The following is a 16,621-nucleotide window of genomic DNA, read 5'->3' as shown; positions in this document are numbered from 1 at the left end:
CATCTAGTGTCTCAGGATCGTAGATGTAACAACAAAAAATTATTGCAGCAGTTGGGTTGCCAGGTTGGTCAGACCTGGCCCAGTAGCCTACAGGAGACCAGAGTCTGTTTGAGCCCATTTGAACCCATCCCTTCCGGAAAATCACACCATAAAAACAAGTATTACAGAGACGTTTGACTGACAGTTATCGTTAGTGATCAAGGAGAACCGTAGCCATTTGGGCGTGCGTTTTAATGGCGTTTCTCTCCTTTCTCTCAGTCCATGGAGTGAATGCTTGGCCTATATTGACTCTGGTTTTTGCCTGTCTCCGGTCACTCAGCTGCTGGGACAAATAAGCAGCTGCAGGATTGGCAAACTCCATTTCACCCAGTGCCAGCCTACAGTAGCTGCACCCAACAACAGACAACCCTGGCAACCAGCAATGCCCAAAGCTATAGGCTGCTACAATGGAAACAGAACGAGACAGAAAGTCATTGTCAAACCTGTCAAATGTTATTTAAAATATTAATTCAGACTAAAAAATGTTTTTATGGAAAAGCAATACTTTCCCCTCAAAACGCCCCATGGGTGTATTATTATTGTTTTTTTTAAAATATAGCTTTTAATGAAGATTCTACATATTCAAACTTTAAAAAAAGGGTCATCATCAAGTGGATATCTTGAGTCATTTTGATTTATAGGCTAACAACTTGGTATCCATGCTTAAGATAAAGTTTATTTTAAAATTTTATATATAAATGTTACATACCACATACAGAAAATAATTTTTTGATTGTTTCTAGAGCAGTTTGCAAAGGTGTGCTGTTAGGTGATGGTTTGTATCATTTCTCAGAAATCGAATATTTCAAGGCTTTTGAAAGTGCCCAAACTAGGATATACTTTACACATATATATATATATATATATATATATATGTATATGTATATATATATATATACAAATACATATGAGCACTCCTCTCATGATGTCTTCTCTACTGTTTTCTTTCGGACATTCAAGCAAAGCTGGACATTTCTCAGACTTTCGGTCTGCCACAAATAATGACAAATTAATCCAGTCAGGTTCCTGATTAAATGGTTGGTGCCTAGTGTGACTGGCTGCGTCTGAAAATAGAGAGCAGGCATTAGCTCTGAGCATATTCCTATAATCTGCAGGGCCATTACACATTTAGAATCCAGGTGCTGACTTGGGCATTATGAAAGTATCACAATGTCAGCTAGTGAATCCAGACTGGCTCCTCTTTTATCGACACATGACCTCAAACTTGTATGCACTCAATGTTCTGTAAAGGAGAAAGAAATTACGTATATGTTAAAATCAGTCCACCACAAGTGTGCACGCAGTCAACTGCTCTGCAAAACCAAAGGTGGCAGTAAATGGAGGCCTGTCTCTAGGCGGCCCAAGTTTCCAAATCCAAACCAGTATGTGGTATGTTGCTTCTTTGTCGAGGGCTCTGGTTGTACATACCACAAGAAGCGGTGCACCTTTGCCAGAATTAATGAGGAAGCTGCCGTTTGGACATTTGAAAAGCATCACAGATTAGACTATGTGCTTCTCTGTAATCTTATAGCTCAGTCTGAGAGAGGATCTGATCTGCCTGATAACTGAATCTCAGGGTGACCTCTTGCAAACTCTAGACTTGAAGGCTGTGTGTGATCTGTGTTCTGTAAAAGAGAAAGAAATAACATACACAGCTCAGTCAGTTCATCACAAATGCTGTAAAAATGTGCTTTTAGCCAAAAAAAAAGCCACTAACCAATGGAGGCCCATCGATGAGCGGCCTAAATTTGGACAATTCGGTGCAAATGTTCATTACCAAGAGTGTAACTTCTTTGTCGAGGGCTCTGGATGTACACAACACGGACAGGGATGCACTTATGCCAGAAGCAATGAAGAGGCCACTGTATGGAACTATGTTAGAGACAAACACATTGATAAAGATAGATTGATCAGACTTTTAATTGAGTCTGAATCTATTTTAATAACACCAGAAAGTGCAGCTAAAAGCATTCTCCAACAGTTTTCAGGTGAATTCATTAAGCTGTGCAAGGACTGCTTTCATGATCATCCACAAAAACTAACATCCAAAAGGTGGAATTCCACTTGCTCAGCAGATGCAGCACACCCCTGGGACCCATTCTTAGTTTATCACCTATCAGAGAACAGCAGGAAGCACGTCTACAGCCAGGTGCGCCCTCTTCTACAGTACTGTCAGTTTAAGTACTGCAGTCATGTCAGGCAAGGCAAGCCCTGCTGGCATGGGGCCGGACACTGCCAGTCTGCCCAGAGTGAGGTGGAGATGGCCGTGTGGAAAGCGGAGCACAGTGGGCTCTCTGTTCGGCCTCACCTCCTTCAGTTGTGCCAGCGGGAGCAGACAGAACCCAGACAGGTCATCATGTACTGCAAAGTTTGTCTCCTGGTCCTTTCCTCACCAGAGAGCTTCTACAAGCACTGCGCCTCTTTGGAGCATGCCCAGTTACTCTGTGAGGACACCACCACCAAGTGGAGGGGACGACAGCCTCCACACATCCCCCGATCAGAGTTCTGGCTGTGTGAGAGGTAAACAACGTTACTCATGTTTTACAACCATACTGCACATTCATGCAGGTTCTTTATTAAGTTCATGCCCCCCTATGGTGAGGCAATCTTGAAACACTCTGAACTTAACCATTTTGTTTTACCATAAATGCCGTACATTACCACAACATAGTGCTGCAGGGATGACGTTGCAGGGGGGACCCTAGAGTTAACATCACCCTGGTTCCCTCGACAAATAGTAAACAGGATTTTTCCAGTGGATTTTAGATGATTGCCTAAAATAAGACTTGTGAACAAAAGTTTATTATACTTACTCATTTTGTTAAGTAAGATAATCTTCACAAATCAACCCCACTTTTAGCATTTTTGGAGCGTAAATACAATCTCCAGGGGGCTATTGCACAAACCTTGACTAGGGGTTTAGCCGGGATTTTCCAGTTATTCTGGTTTACTTTATCCATGACTTGGTTGCACAAAAGCAGAGGCACAGAAGTTACCATGGAGGCTTGATTTATCCTGCTGCTCCGATCAGAAATCAAATGTTTTTCACAATTATTCCATGATCTTTTAGCTTACTTTAATTTCAGAAGACTGCATGGAAGTACCGGGGATACATTGTCAGTTAGTGGGATAGTCTTTTATTATTTGTATTTTAACAGAACCATTCAGAAGAATCCTTCATGTGATTATTCGTTCATATTGCTGTCAGAAGTTTGATAAATAGTCTACGATTAAATATAGGCTACAGAATATATTTAATTGTTGGAACGATTATAAATGACTAATAAAGTTGCAAATGAGGTTTCAATGAGGTCAGTGACGACAGCAATAGATCTATAAGGGTCCCACTGACATGTGATTAGTCTTTCACAATGTCTGTTTCTGAATGACACGCTTGACAATGAGGGCCTCCTCTCCTGCAAAGCCTGGAGATAAAAATTAGAGAACAGTAACCACTGTGTCAGAAGAGAAGATTTCAACAGTGTTTTCTTCTATAGGATTCAAAAATGAACAGGAAGTGTAGAGGCCACAGCTTTGAATTACTTCAGCACATCTGCACCCACCGGACGTCACTAGTTTCTCACACTGCTCTGGTTTGATCTTGGAATTATATCTTTAACATACAGTATGTTTTTCATTTAATTACGACGCGTAATGCTCACGCAAAAAGGAAATTCATATGACAATGTATATTTTACTGTCTTTGTTTGACTTAAAGTTGTAATGCATAAGATTGTCATCTATTTAATTGTCTGTTAAGTTCCTATCTATCACAGAGTGAGTTAAAACAATGGTGATGACCCACTAATGAAAGCACTTGTTGCCTTTTTGCTGAGTGTTCCAATCTGTGTGGAGACATCTAATAGGCCGCCATGTTGGTGATGGTGTTTTTTTATGCTGCGTTCACTTGTAATTGGAAATCTGGAACGTCCATCTTCTGAGGCTTGTAATAGAAGTGTAATAGAAACGTGTGTGTGTGTGTGCGTGTGTGTGTGTGGATTTAAGAGGGTAACATATAGGGGACGGATTGGAAGAAGAGAAGTGAATGTGTTTCAGTAAAGTTTACAAAAGAGCAAAAAAAATTAAGTAAACACACAGTGATCGTGAACGTGACAAGATGGAGGCTCTGAAAGAACAGGATCCCCTGCATTTACATCTTACCGCCACAGAGGCCACTAGAAACAAGATATCTCTAATCTTATGGATTATTACTTTAATTTAGTATCTACAATAAAAAATGTAAATCTAAATAATTATAAATCTTCTGTGAAACATTTAGATGTCTTTATTTTTTGAAATGCTCCAAAGTGTTTGATTGCCTCATTTGATTAGTTTTGTCGTTCTCTAAAAATTGCCATTTTATCCTAGACCACAAACGTGCGAGTATGGCAACAAGTGTCCAAAAGCTCATTCTGTGGAAGAACTGCAGGAGTGGTTGATGCGTGCTGCAGAGGAGAAGGAGATCAGACATAACATTGGGGCCTACGGTCTCATGTGCTATAATGAAAGGCTTTTGGAGGAATACAAAAACTGCAGTAATGAAGTACACATTGTGAGTATGAGGCTCCAGTCCTTTGTCTCATTATCTTATTCTGTTGGAAATTGTTTGTTTAAAGGCCCCTACACATGATACACGCTAAAAACTCTTTGCACTGGCCGTTCCATTTATTTCCTATGGAAGAGGTGGCAGCTCCCAAGATGGCAGCGCGCACTGCTTAGATTTGCCTCTTTGCTGCTGCTCATGTTGCCGCTGACGTTTCAAAAGTCAACCAATGAGTTAGAAGCTTTGAGTGTGATATCTACGTTTCCTAGACAACCAGAGAGCGATATCAAGCCGTTTAGAAAGATGGAGGAAAAACTTATTGTGTGTCTGAGTTTCCCGAACTATTTAACGTTACATTAAAGTCGTATCACAATCTGGGAAGAAAACGTAATGCTTGGAGGTTTAAAAGCATCACTCCAGGTTTGGGAGTAGCCGTTTACTGGGTCTCTGCGCCCAACCTCGAGGTGAGCACAGCGAGATAAAAACCTTATCTTGTGAAGGCCCCTTAACAGGATGTTCCAGTCAGTCAACTGAGAGGCACACCATGTTCTCATAGAGTCTGTGAATCCATCCTTTATCACAAACACACCCCAGTCTTTCTCAAGGTCAAAGCCAATTTTTACTATTCCCCTAGAGAGAACACTGTAGTGCTGTCAGACCAAAGAAGATAATATATACACACTGCACATCAGACAAAGCAGAAGAAATGTGTGAAAATAAGAATACATGTTTGCATCAAGTGCTAAGTGAACAAGTACACAGGTCACATGCAGAATTTTGCTGAGCAGTACAGATGAAGATGTCTGACTGAGTTTGAACCTATATGGCATTGTGTGTATAAGCATACCAGAGACATTAAACCCTGGGATTTCTGCTTTGCAAAGACTTACTGTATAACAGAGTGTAATTTCTCCCTTTAACCCTTGTATGGGCTTTACTTTTGTGACCCTCTGGTATCCCTCAGGTCATATTGACACGGGACATATTTGGGTTTTTTAAAAACAGGTCTGAAATAAAATTTAACTTCATAAACTATTAACATACATTGTCTTTGTCTCAATTTCAAACAAAAGAGATAACATATATGTTTAACAAATGCAAGCACTCTCTACTAGAACAAAATTAACAATTAAATTATTTTTTCTGTGTCTCTGTGTATGCAGGTCAAACTGACCCGAATACCACATGAAGGATGTAAATGTATGGGGAATAGTAGCATGTGTGCTGTATTATAATTTTTTGTTTGTACATGTTTATCACATAAAATAAGCTAAGGCCACTGAGTACCATTTTTCTTTCAAAAACTTGAAACAGGTAAATTTGACCTCAATACCATACAAGGGTTAAACTAAATTGATATTTTCACACTATCATTTTATTCTTCAGTTCCTTGCCATCCTAACGATATTTTTAATCCAATATTTTGAAATGTTGAACAGATATCAGAACAAGTAGACAACATCAGCATCTCTTGTGATGAAGATTTAACTGTGGAGTGTGAACAGATCAATGCATCACTGCAATGGAAGTTCCAAGTAGAAACAGAGGTAAGATTTTTGGTTCCTGTGCCTGTATCTAAGTCCAGCCACTCAGTATCTAACATCAAACTACTTCATACAGACAAAGATTTTGTGCCCATGTCCATTTTCACATTTCCAGTATACTTGCCCCAGTGTTGCCAGATTGGAAAGTAGCCTGATCAAAGAAGCCATAAAAGTCGAAGTCATAGAAGTAGCCTGATTTTTAAAGAACAACCTAGAGGAGACAGGAAATAGTCTACAGGATAACCAGCAGAATAAAAAAAACAATAGTTTAGATGATCAGTGTGACACAATTACAGATAGCTTTTAAACATATTGTATATATAGAACATGGATCCAAGAGCATATTAAGCAACATCAGGTGTCACCAAACAGATAGAACCTGAGACACATGGCCTCCTCCTCAGCCTGGAGAGAGTGAGAGAGAGAGAGAGAGAGAGAGAGAGAGAGAGGTCCAGCTGATGGTCCAGCACAGAGAAGCCAGAGTGAAAAGAGAGGACATGGAAGAGAAAGGGAGAGAGTGAGAAAGATAGGGAGACAGAGGTCTACAGCCGAGGGTTTGAGAGCTCTAGTGGTTTTTAGAAAGTTAATATTATTTAAGTAGGCTAAATTATACATTGAGGCTGAGACTGACCTATAGTGATAACTGGTACAGGGCCCCCAAAGTAACTGAATTATAATCAACTAACTGCTGCTGTTAAGGTGGAAAGACGACTTTCAACTTGGTGAGTCAGCAGTCAGTCTGATATCAGCAGGGAGGTTATTCCAGAGGAAGGGGCCACAATAGGAATAGGCCCTGTGGCCTGCTGACTTCTTTTAACTCTGAGGACAGACTGGTGCCTGTATATCTGTATATCTGAGAGCGGATATACTGTATTAGTCCTGATAGAAGTAGGTTGAAGAAGATCAAACAGTTATGAGGGTGTGTGCCCATTTATCATTTTGTAAGTCATCAGAAGCACCTTAAAGTCTGATCTGATGGGTCATGAGCCAATAGGGAAGCTAAAACTGGCAGGAATAACATATAACAGACACAGAACATTGGGTGGACTTGAACAAAATCTTTGCCATTCCTCAGAGCGACTTAACAGTCGTTGGAAAATACAGCCCATTGTCCTCTGAGTGTATTATATGCAGAGATAACCTAAACTGACTCCGCCAGATGGATTGAATCGCATGTTTCTCATTTTCTCAGCATATCCATCTGGGAACTCTCGTTTGGAGATCTTTTGGGAAGAGGCGGAAAATACTAGTTGCTGATTGGAAAAACTATCTATTTATCAGGCCGAATAAACCATTAGATCAAGTGTATGATGTATGAAGAGAGCATTGAGGCAAAGCTCAGAAAGTAAACAACATGTTGGTAAAGGATATTTGCTGTTTCTGCAACGTGAATTTAATTTGAGGCTGACAGAATTAGGGCTACCGCTGTCTGAAAATGTGTCTAGATCCGGTTGGATTTGAATGCGTTGCGTCACACTCAAACCCGCCTCAAAACAAACACTGATTCGGTTCGGTCGCTTTGCAAACATCTCCAAATTTTTTCCGCTGCACGTTACCAGACTGATCTGTGAGTAAAATACAATGGAGTTTGTGGGATCGGGATGGTCTCACGAGGCTAGAGAAAAGCAGGACCATAACACAAACACTCAGACAGAGCTGACATCTTTAAAGGCAGTTTGCTAAGCTCAGTAGTAGGCAGAAATGGCTGGACTGGCACTAGAGCAAAGAACATTATGGAAACCAACGGAATAACCAAAAATGAGTGATATTAAATATTTGCAGTATAATAATGCATAAATAATATATACAGTATACATACCTGTATATGTATATATATATATTAAACCATGAGCCTTGCTACTTTGTGCTTTTTACTTGTTTCCATGAACCCTAATATACCACTAATAATCAAAATAATAGCTCAATCAGAATAAAATGTCTCGCGTAAACAAAGAGATAGGACATTGGCGGTGTGTGTGTGTGTGTGTGTGGGGGGGGGGTGAATCTTTGATAATCTATTAAATTGGAAAAGCTCCGAATAACCCTAAAGTAACCGCATAATCTGATCATTTCTGTCTCGTTGGAATGAATATACTCTTTCTGTGCATGTTTGTTACATTAGGTGACGTTGCTTCCAATAAACACACGAAGAAAAGGGACAGAATAACACACAGATGAAAGAAAAAAGTTACAGGGTCACCGTCTCTGAATGACTGTCGTGTCCTTTTAAAATTAAGTTTCCATTCCTGATCGGTAAACTCCATAAAAACTTAATGGACTTTCATCCACTGGCTCCTGGTAAATGTCCTCTCGCGCTCCCCTGGTTTAACAATCACAGGAAAAATATGTGCTGCTGAGACTACTGCTTAATAAGAAAGAACAGCTGAAACACCAGTAATGTTCCCAGGACATTGTAGGAGATTAAGCCTACTTTTGTTATGGCTAGAATATAGTAGTCGCTGAATTAATTATGAATTAACACGACTCGTTAAAATTTAGGATTTATTTTACCTCGAAGTAAGGGCACCACACCAAATTAAGACAGGATGTTTATTAAACTTTGATGAAGGTTAGTTATTAGTTAGTTAGTTACTTAGTTATTTAAGTAATTGATTGTTCAATTTTTATCAGTCTCGTCTTGAACGCGTTAATTCGTACCACAGCCTTATCAGGGACCAACACTTTCTGCACAGAACGGAAGACTCTCACAATGACATAAGGTTATAAACATTTATTCGACTACATAATAAGGAGATTATAATACAGCATAGTGCAACATTGAATAGACAAGTGAAAAAGGTTAAATGTGGATATAAGAAGCTTGAGGCTCGAGAGGGCTTGTTTATAATATCACTGGCGGGTACAAAAACGTACTCTAATTGGCCTGCCAACAGAACTCGGATCAGAATCTAACTGTCACCAACATTTAACCAAGAGTTGCATTAAAAGGCCAACCTTACTTTGCCGTTGATGTTACAGTCGCCCTGGCGTCTTACAGTACCGATGCAGTTTTCCGTGGGTCCGCGTCCCGGTGTTTGGCGGACCTCGGCTCGGTCTGTAGACTGGGTCAGCTGTGTGGTTGAACTGGCGGCTCTCGTCGAGTCCCGTCGTGGCCTGGACTTGGTGCTTCAGGTGGCTGCCTCTGAAGTGGTTTGTTGGTTGACAAAAGTTCTGACCGGTTCTGTGGGGCTGGAGTCGCGAGTTTGATGCAATTTGCCGGCCGGACAAAAAGGCAAAGACTGCACGAGGGGTTTAACTATACTTATAAAAGATTAAAAAAACGTGTTGTAGAAAACTTAAAAAAGGTCACGCGATAAAAATAGATTAACAAACGAAAATACTTAAGTAAGACAAAAAAAAAAAGTGGACAAAAATAACCTCCTGTGACTCATCGCTCCCTTCCTCCACTACACGGAGTCCGGCGGGAGGATAATTTGGTTCCGTCCCTCTGCGTCTAACTATCTTTGCTAACCCACTGGTACACTTGCTGAGCTTGCATTGTAAGCTTTGGGTGCGTTTGAGGTAGAAGAAAGCCATGGCGAAAGTTATAAAATAACCTAATACTACCGCGGCTGAGAGCACTGAGTCAGGGCTCGACCAGGCATACGTGATGGGCCGGATAGGGTCTTTCTTTTGAGAGGAGATTTCTTTAAGTACATCATCAACCGGTGTCAGATCAATGGTCCTAGTCCCTTCGTAGTGCACTTGCTGAATGGTCTCTGGGCTGAGTTCTAGAGTATGTTTTTTGAAGAACTCAGAAACCTCAATCTCGCTCTCGTATTGGTCCGAGTCTAAGTAGTAGAGAGCCACGTCATCAACATGTAGGATGGCGTTCTTTGGTACGCTGATCCATAATGTCTGGTCGGGTAGAGTTATGCGGGTGGCAGTGTCATGCTGGTCGTAAGTCAAAGTAGCTGTCCTTACTGGTGTGTTAACCAACCAACGTCCTCCTACAATTTCAGCCTGAGTCGTGGTGATTCGGGATCTGGGTGTAACGGTTGTTGGGCAACGAGAGACTAGATAGTCATGGCTTTTAGTCCACAAATTCAGTCTGTGTTGTTCCGTAAAAAGGGCTTACTGGGACAAAGGTAGTGAATGTCCTTCGTGAGGGTGCACATCCTCAAATTTGGGGCTAAATACAGTTCTGGGTTGTTATCGTGGTAGGCGATGAGTGACGGGGTCTGCACCTTAACGTGCGTGTCGCCCTGCCAGAATCCCACATTCACCAAGTCCTTCAATCTGTAAATGTTCTCAGCAGCAATGATAGGGAGGTTGATGATGAACCCTATCACTCTCTGTTCTGGATTGACATAAATGGGAACAGCCCTACCTAGCGAGTATGCTAAATGGGCCTGAAGAGGGGCGACTGCGTCCCTAGTGGTGATTGCCAGAATGTTCTGCACCAGAGAAAGGGGAATGAGGTATGGGGGAATCTTACCCATTGCTAAGCTATCCACTGACGATCCTATGTCTCTAAGCATGTCGTTCATCAGCAGGGTAACTAGTTGAATTGAGCCGAAACAACTGACAGGAGAGAGTTTACGGCGCAGATGGTCCTTTTCAGGGCCTCGCTGTGAGTGTTCACCACGAGGATGGTTCCTTTCAATGATTGTCCTACCACTTGTAACTCGCTCTGTTGTCGGTTAACCTGTGCTCTGAGGTCTGGTATTTCAGCCTGTAATTCACCCATTCACCCATTTGTTTTAACGTGGACAGGCTGACAGCGTTGACTGAGGAGAGTCCCAATCCTAAAAGGGAGCCCACGTCAGGAGTGTCAGCAGCCAGGTCAGCAGCGAGAAGAATACACCTGATTAGATATACAATTTAGTCTGTCGGCTACCCCCCTGAAGTGTCCAGTACATCAACTGGGTGGCTTTGAGATGAACCTTCAATCAATTTCCTATGAATTTGCAAACAACACACCACAAACAAAAAAAAAAAATGTAATAATAATTCTGAGATTTCTTCTTTTCCTACTCGCTATTGGCACCTTTGGTGCTTTAGGTGTTTTATCCCTTTTTATGACCTAAATAGAGGCGTTGGTGTCCCCTACAAGTCCCATGGGGTTTTTGTGTGGTCTAATCTGGTTTCTATGTACCCATTTAAACCTTGGTTCTCTCTGACCTCTGCTAACCTTGATCTGGTCAACCACGGCAGCGAGTTTGTCTGTGATTACATAAGGACCAGCCCAGTGAGGGAGAAGCTTGCGAGTAAGTTTCCTGGCTCCCTGGCTGTCCTTTCTGTTTGGTTGAGCAAAGATGTAGTACCCATAGGCGACCTGTTGGAGCGCTTGGCGTGTTGCTTTGGTTCTTTTATGGCTTGCGCATGGGGAGTCATGGGCGTGCTTTAGCATCACCCCACTGAGGCTGCTAGGAGCCACGAAAGCAGAGGAAGTGAGGTCCTTGCAGTCGTGAACGAGTAGTCCATGACGACACGCAGAGACGGCCATGCATGGTACAGGTGCCGCAAAACAGGAATCGCGTTAAGGTCCTCGGCGGAGACGCTGTGGGCGGAAGCGTCAGTTAGAAGCATCCGGCTAATAGCCGGGTTGAGGGATTAAAGGGACACAAGGTCAGGATCGGTGAACTTGGGTGCAACAGGAGTAGCCGCCGGCGCCGTAGCGGGGGTAGGAGCCGCTGCCTAGGCCTGAGTGACCGCACAGACCAGTGGGTTGGGAGGGCAGGGAAAAGACTCAGCGTCAAATTGCCATTGCGGGCCGTTTACAGCGCCCTGAGAAGGGGTCAAGGAAAGAGGCCTCTTCCCCTGTGCCCAGAGTTCGGAACGCTTGTAATCAAGCAGTGGCTCGAAGCGGTTAAGGAGGTCCTGACCGATTAGAAGAGGGGTGGACCCTAGATGAGACACGTACACTGGATGGATGAGGCTCATAGGCCCGATGGTGAAGTGGATTGCCGCTTTTGCGGTCACAGTTTCACCTGTGGATGAGTACGGTTGAATCTCCAGCGAGCAGGGTTGTAGGGTCAAGTTCCCGTTGGATTGACGCACCTTTCCCTGTAGTTTGTTGAAAAGCGTAGAGGACATTAGGGTGACATCTGCCCCTGTATCCAGAAGTGCTTCGTGTTCAAGCTCATCTTCAAGTGTGGTTGACAGGTAAAGCTTTTTTGCAACCCCCTTTCTTCTCAGGTCACCTAAGAACTGTCGGAAAGGTGGGTCACCCTGAATGACAGAGTGACAGTCGGACTTAGAGGAGTCATGTTTTGAGGTTCCTCAGAACCTTGATACAACTCTTCCCATACAATCACATCAGGCTGGTAAGGTGGAGTGTTCGGAGAGGAGGCCAGGTTTGCAGGCGCAGCAGCCATCACTGTAAACAGTCCCACCTTTTTCCTCTCCTCCTTACTCAGTTCCCGTATTAGGCGTCTTATGCTTTCAATGTCTCTTTCACACGACTGTGGTTGGTTAGACTTACCCTTGGTTTTGTCCGCCTTGTTTTTGCCTGTTTGCTTGTTCTTTTCGTCTGGATTTTCATCGACAGACGGACTGCGGCGGCGTCTTTCCGGGTGTTGTCTACCCCGGGACCCATTTCCGTTGTAATCCCTATAATCTCGGTTTTGCCAGGTTTTCGACCGGTTAGGGGGAGGCCTACCTTGACGAAAATCCGAGGGGTACTGGTTTGAGTCAAACCGTTGTGAGTATGAGTTTCTACCTGACCATGGTGCTTGTGCGTGCTCACGTCCGGAGTCAGATCTTTGATGGGGGTAACCTTTCTGTCTGCTTTCCGACTGGTAAGACTGTGAGGAGTTTGGGGCCGGCCTTGGCTTAGCCCCTGCTGCTCCTTCCAGCTCCGGGTCTGAGGACGGAGTATTGATGTTCAAGACACCGGTGAATTCCATGGGTTTCACCACTGTTTGTCTTTGTTTGGCAAAACCCTTCATAGCTAGGTCACGTAGCTGTTGATTGTTGAGGGTTTCCGGACATGCCATGATCCCAAGGTGATGACTGGTTGTTGGGTGAAGATTCCTAACAAAAAGTTGCTTAAAGTGGAACTCTTCTTCCATCTCAACGTCATTTCTAGGCCCAAAGTACGCCGTTTGGAGATGCTCATAGTACTCCTGAGGGGTTTCTTGCCTACCTTGTTTGACTGTCAAGGCGTTGGTCAAGCCCGGCGTGGGTGTGTAGCCTTTGAACTCATCCTTCAAAGCTTTACAAAGGTTACCATAATCACTTTTCATGTGAGAAGGTTGTCTGTGTATGAATTTGCTGACGCGTTGATCGGAAGTCACCCTAATCAGATAGATTTTGTCATCTACCGAAGCATTGGGGAATTTTCGCAGATAAAACTGAATTGATGTCATGTACGCCACCTGGTTTAGGCTCAAATCGGCTTACATTGGTCAGAGGGTCCACGCATGGGGTGGCCGGTTGCAGGTGGGGAAGGCTGAGGGGGAGAAACCCCCCTCATATGATCGGCCAACCCTATGCCAGTCCGTGAAGGAGGGGCTAGAGCTGAGAATGGTAAAGGATGTGGGACGTTCGCGTCATACGAGTTGTATGAGGCGCCTGTCCAGCGCGTTTTGCGTCACGAATCATCGGGTCAATGAAACCGCGAGACTGATACACGTTGGATGGTGGAGCAGGTTGAGGCAAGGGAGAGCGCCTACCTTGTTGGAGGGGTTTCAAACCACTTTGAGAATATGAAACAGAGGCTGTGGGCGGCAGAGAGTGTCGCCAAGGTGTTTCAGGAATGACCTCAGGGGGTTTGGTTTCTATGTCCTCCTCCTGAAGAGCGGTAGCTAAGGGGTCTTGTTGATACAAGATATGCTCCCGGTAGGATGTCTTTTGCTTGAGGTTTTCAAGCTCGGCCTCTGCTAATTCCTGTCGCTGTCGGGCCATCTCGACAGCATGCTGAAGCTTTTCCATGTCAGCGACTCTAGTTTCCTGACGTGTAAGCAAAGCTTCTCTAGCTAAATCAGAAGTTTCCAGCTTTACCTTAGCTGACTCCAGCTGTTTTTTTATCTTTTCGTGACGAGCGTCAAGGTTTACAACATGGGCTGTCACCTTTTTGAGCTCGTCAACTGACTCCTGGCACTGTTGCTCACGCCACTGAAGGCGCCTAGCAAGCGCTTCATTCTCATCTATCAGTTGGAGCTGAGATTCGCTTCTTTCCGCTGTGGATTCAACCTGTGGTTGCTCAGGGTGGTCTTTTAACTCGGAAACTCATTTTTCGGTTTCTACTAAAGACTGCTTCGTTTCCTCAAGTTCCGTTTTGAGGGCTTGGGTCTCCAGTACTTAGAACTCGTGTCTACACTTGTCCTGTTCTAACAGGTGGTTAGCCTGTTTAAGCTTGAAAAACAACGCCACAGCCAAGGATGCCAACATCTGTTCGCGGGCCTTACCTCCCAGTGGTGTCGTTATGGCTTTGCATGAAAGTTCAGACAGAACTCTCACCAGGCCAGGAGGCGTTGTGTTACGTATTGGTGATGAACTGCCAGTGCTTTTGTCCCTTTCTTCGTTTGCACTCATTTTGTCGAAGTTTTATTCAAGACTAAAAATCAAAGCAGAAAAATTTAAATAGAATTTAAAAAAAATAAATAAATAAAAATTTACTAAAAAAATTAAAATTAAAGATAAAAATAAAATAAATAAATAAATAAATAAAAAATTCTATCAAGGTGTGTGAATAATTTTTTTTTGCTGTAAGGATCCTTATTTGTTTTGAAGGAGGGCAGGTTTTGATGCCTAAACTTCAAATTTCAATTTAATTTAAATTCAACTTCAAACACCTGACATCAGCTTCACAAGGCAATGCCGTTTCAGGTAAAACCTAAGCAAAGATGTGACGGTGAATGTCAGATAATCCCTAATTCAATCAGTATTATGATAATAACCAATATCAAATGTGTATTTGCAATTGCTATTTGAATATGTTCTTTTGTTAACACGACACTTTCTTAAAGTGTGTCTGGGTGTTGAAGTGTTTTATTTTTGTTCATTTTTAAGAAATCTAAAGTTTCTAATAGAAGGGAGACAATGGTTCTAAACCAAAGAGGTTTTACAAGATCATTTTAAATCAAACCTTCAAATTAGTAATACGGTTAAATTGAAAAAGAGAAAGGAAAAAAAAATTAAAATAATAGAAAATTTTTTTTTAAAATAAAATTAAAATTAAGAATAAAAATAAAACAAGTTATTCATTGAAGTGTTGTTTACAAACTCAATCAATGATTGCAATTTCACAACAAAGCACATCAGTTCAACAATGCATTATGACAGTGTGTCGCTATAACGTTAACTTCAATGGGCTTCACTATTGCCTGGGCTTAAGTTTGCTGACTGCAAAGGTCCTGGTTGTAATTACCGAATGTCACCACCAGATGTAGCCACTTCCAGGTTTTACAATTGACTATTCAATTCGGCTACTAGGGGCCCTAATTCCAACTTTAAGACAGCCAGCCACCGGGGCGCTGTCCTAGGTTTGCGCAGTCGCGCCCTCTTACTCCCTGAGTGAGTCTCACTTCATGGTGAATCTCACTTCCTCCAGGAAGAGGCCGGCTGGACGCTTCCTTTGCTCCGCCTCCTCTAATGACGCCGCTTGTCACTCAAATTACTTCAGTCAGTTCAGACAGACGCTATAGAGTTAACTTCACAGCAGCTTAGCTTTGCAGTAATTCACAATACACGCAGACCGGCTTTCAGCTGCCGTCCTCCACACTCGGAACGCAGGGTTTTTCAAACAGACCTCAGAATGCAGGGAACTTCCACAACGTTTCTCAAGCACAAGTTTTCACTTTTATTCAAGTGATCGGAATATTTCCTTCTGCTATGTGGGTTTGTTTACTTCACATGCAGGAACACGAGCCTCACGCTGCGAGCAGCGGTTGTAAGAGTCAGCTGTTCTCTCATAAAGGGGCTATTTCTGTCTATTAATTTGTTCTGGCACAGCGCAGCAACAACAATATGATCAGAATTTATAATCTAGAACTTTGGCGCAGCGCGAACAGTTCTAACCAGTTTATAAATGTGCACAATCACAGCCTGGAGCATTTACTCACTCGAAGCTCTTCACGTTCAGCGACGTGGAAAAGTTTTGGCTTAGCGTGAAGCTTTACCATAAAACAACACACACAGTGTTCAATCAATACTCATATTCAACAAATAAACATAACCTATTCTGACAATAATCGTTCCGTTCTTGCAGACAGGCTGGTTTGCTAGGCCTCACACGGGGCACCATAATAATGTAGGAGATAAAGCCTACTTTTGTTATGGCTAGAATATAGTAGTCGCTGAATTAATTATGAATTAACACGACTCGTTAAAATTTAGGATTTATTTTACCTTGAAGTAAGGGCACCACACCAAATTAAGACAGGATGTTTATTAAACTTTGGTGAAGGTTTAATACCTGTTAGTTATTTAAGTAATTGATTGTTTAATTTTTATCAGTCTCGTCTTGAACGCGTTAATTCGTACCAAAGCCTTATCAGGGACCAACACTTTCTGCACAGAACGGAAGACTCTCACAACGACATAAGGT

The 16,621-nt window shown here is 42.7% G+C and overlaps 1 protein-coding gene across 1 annotated transcript in view; it reads left to right on the top strand.

Moving 5' to 3' along the window:
• Nucleotides 1-1,209: 1,209 nt before the first annotated feature.
• Nucleotides 1,210-16,621, top strand: part of LOC310965489 (3'-5' exoribonuclease HELZ2-like) — a gene marked incomplete at both ends in the record, with an annotated part of 33,805 nt that continues 18,393 nt past the window's right edge. Inside the window, 4 exon segments of the mRNA XM_083939118.1 lie at nucleotides 1,210-1,604; nucleotides 1,606-2,559; nucleotides 4,408-4,591; nucleotides 6,022-6,129. Coding sequence (XP_083795244.1) covers nucleotides 1,210-1,604; nucleotides 1,606-2,559; nucleotides 4,408-4,591; nucleotides 6,022-6,129 — 1,641 coding nt within the window.

The sequence above is a fragment of the Echiichthys vipera genome, assembly GCF_963691815.1.
Source record: "Echiichthys vipera genome assembly, chromosome: X".
NCBI lineage: Eukaryota > Metazoa > Chordata > Actinopteri > Perciformes > Trachinidae > Echiichthys > Echiichthys vipera.
This window is presented reverse-complemented; position numbering and strand designations above follow the sequence as displayed.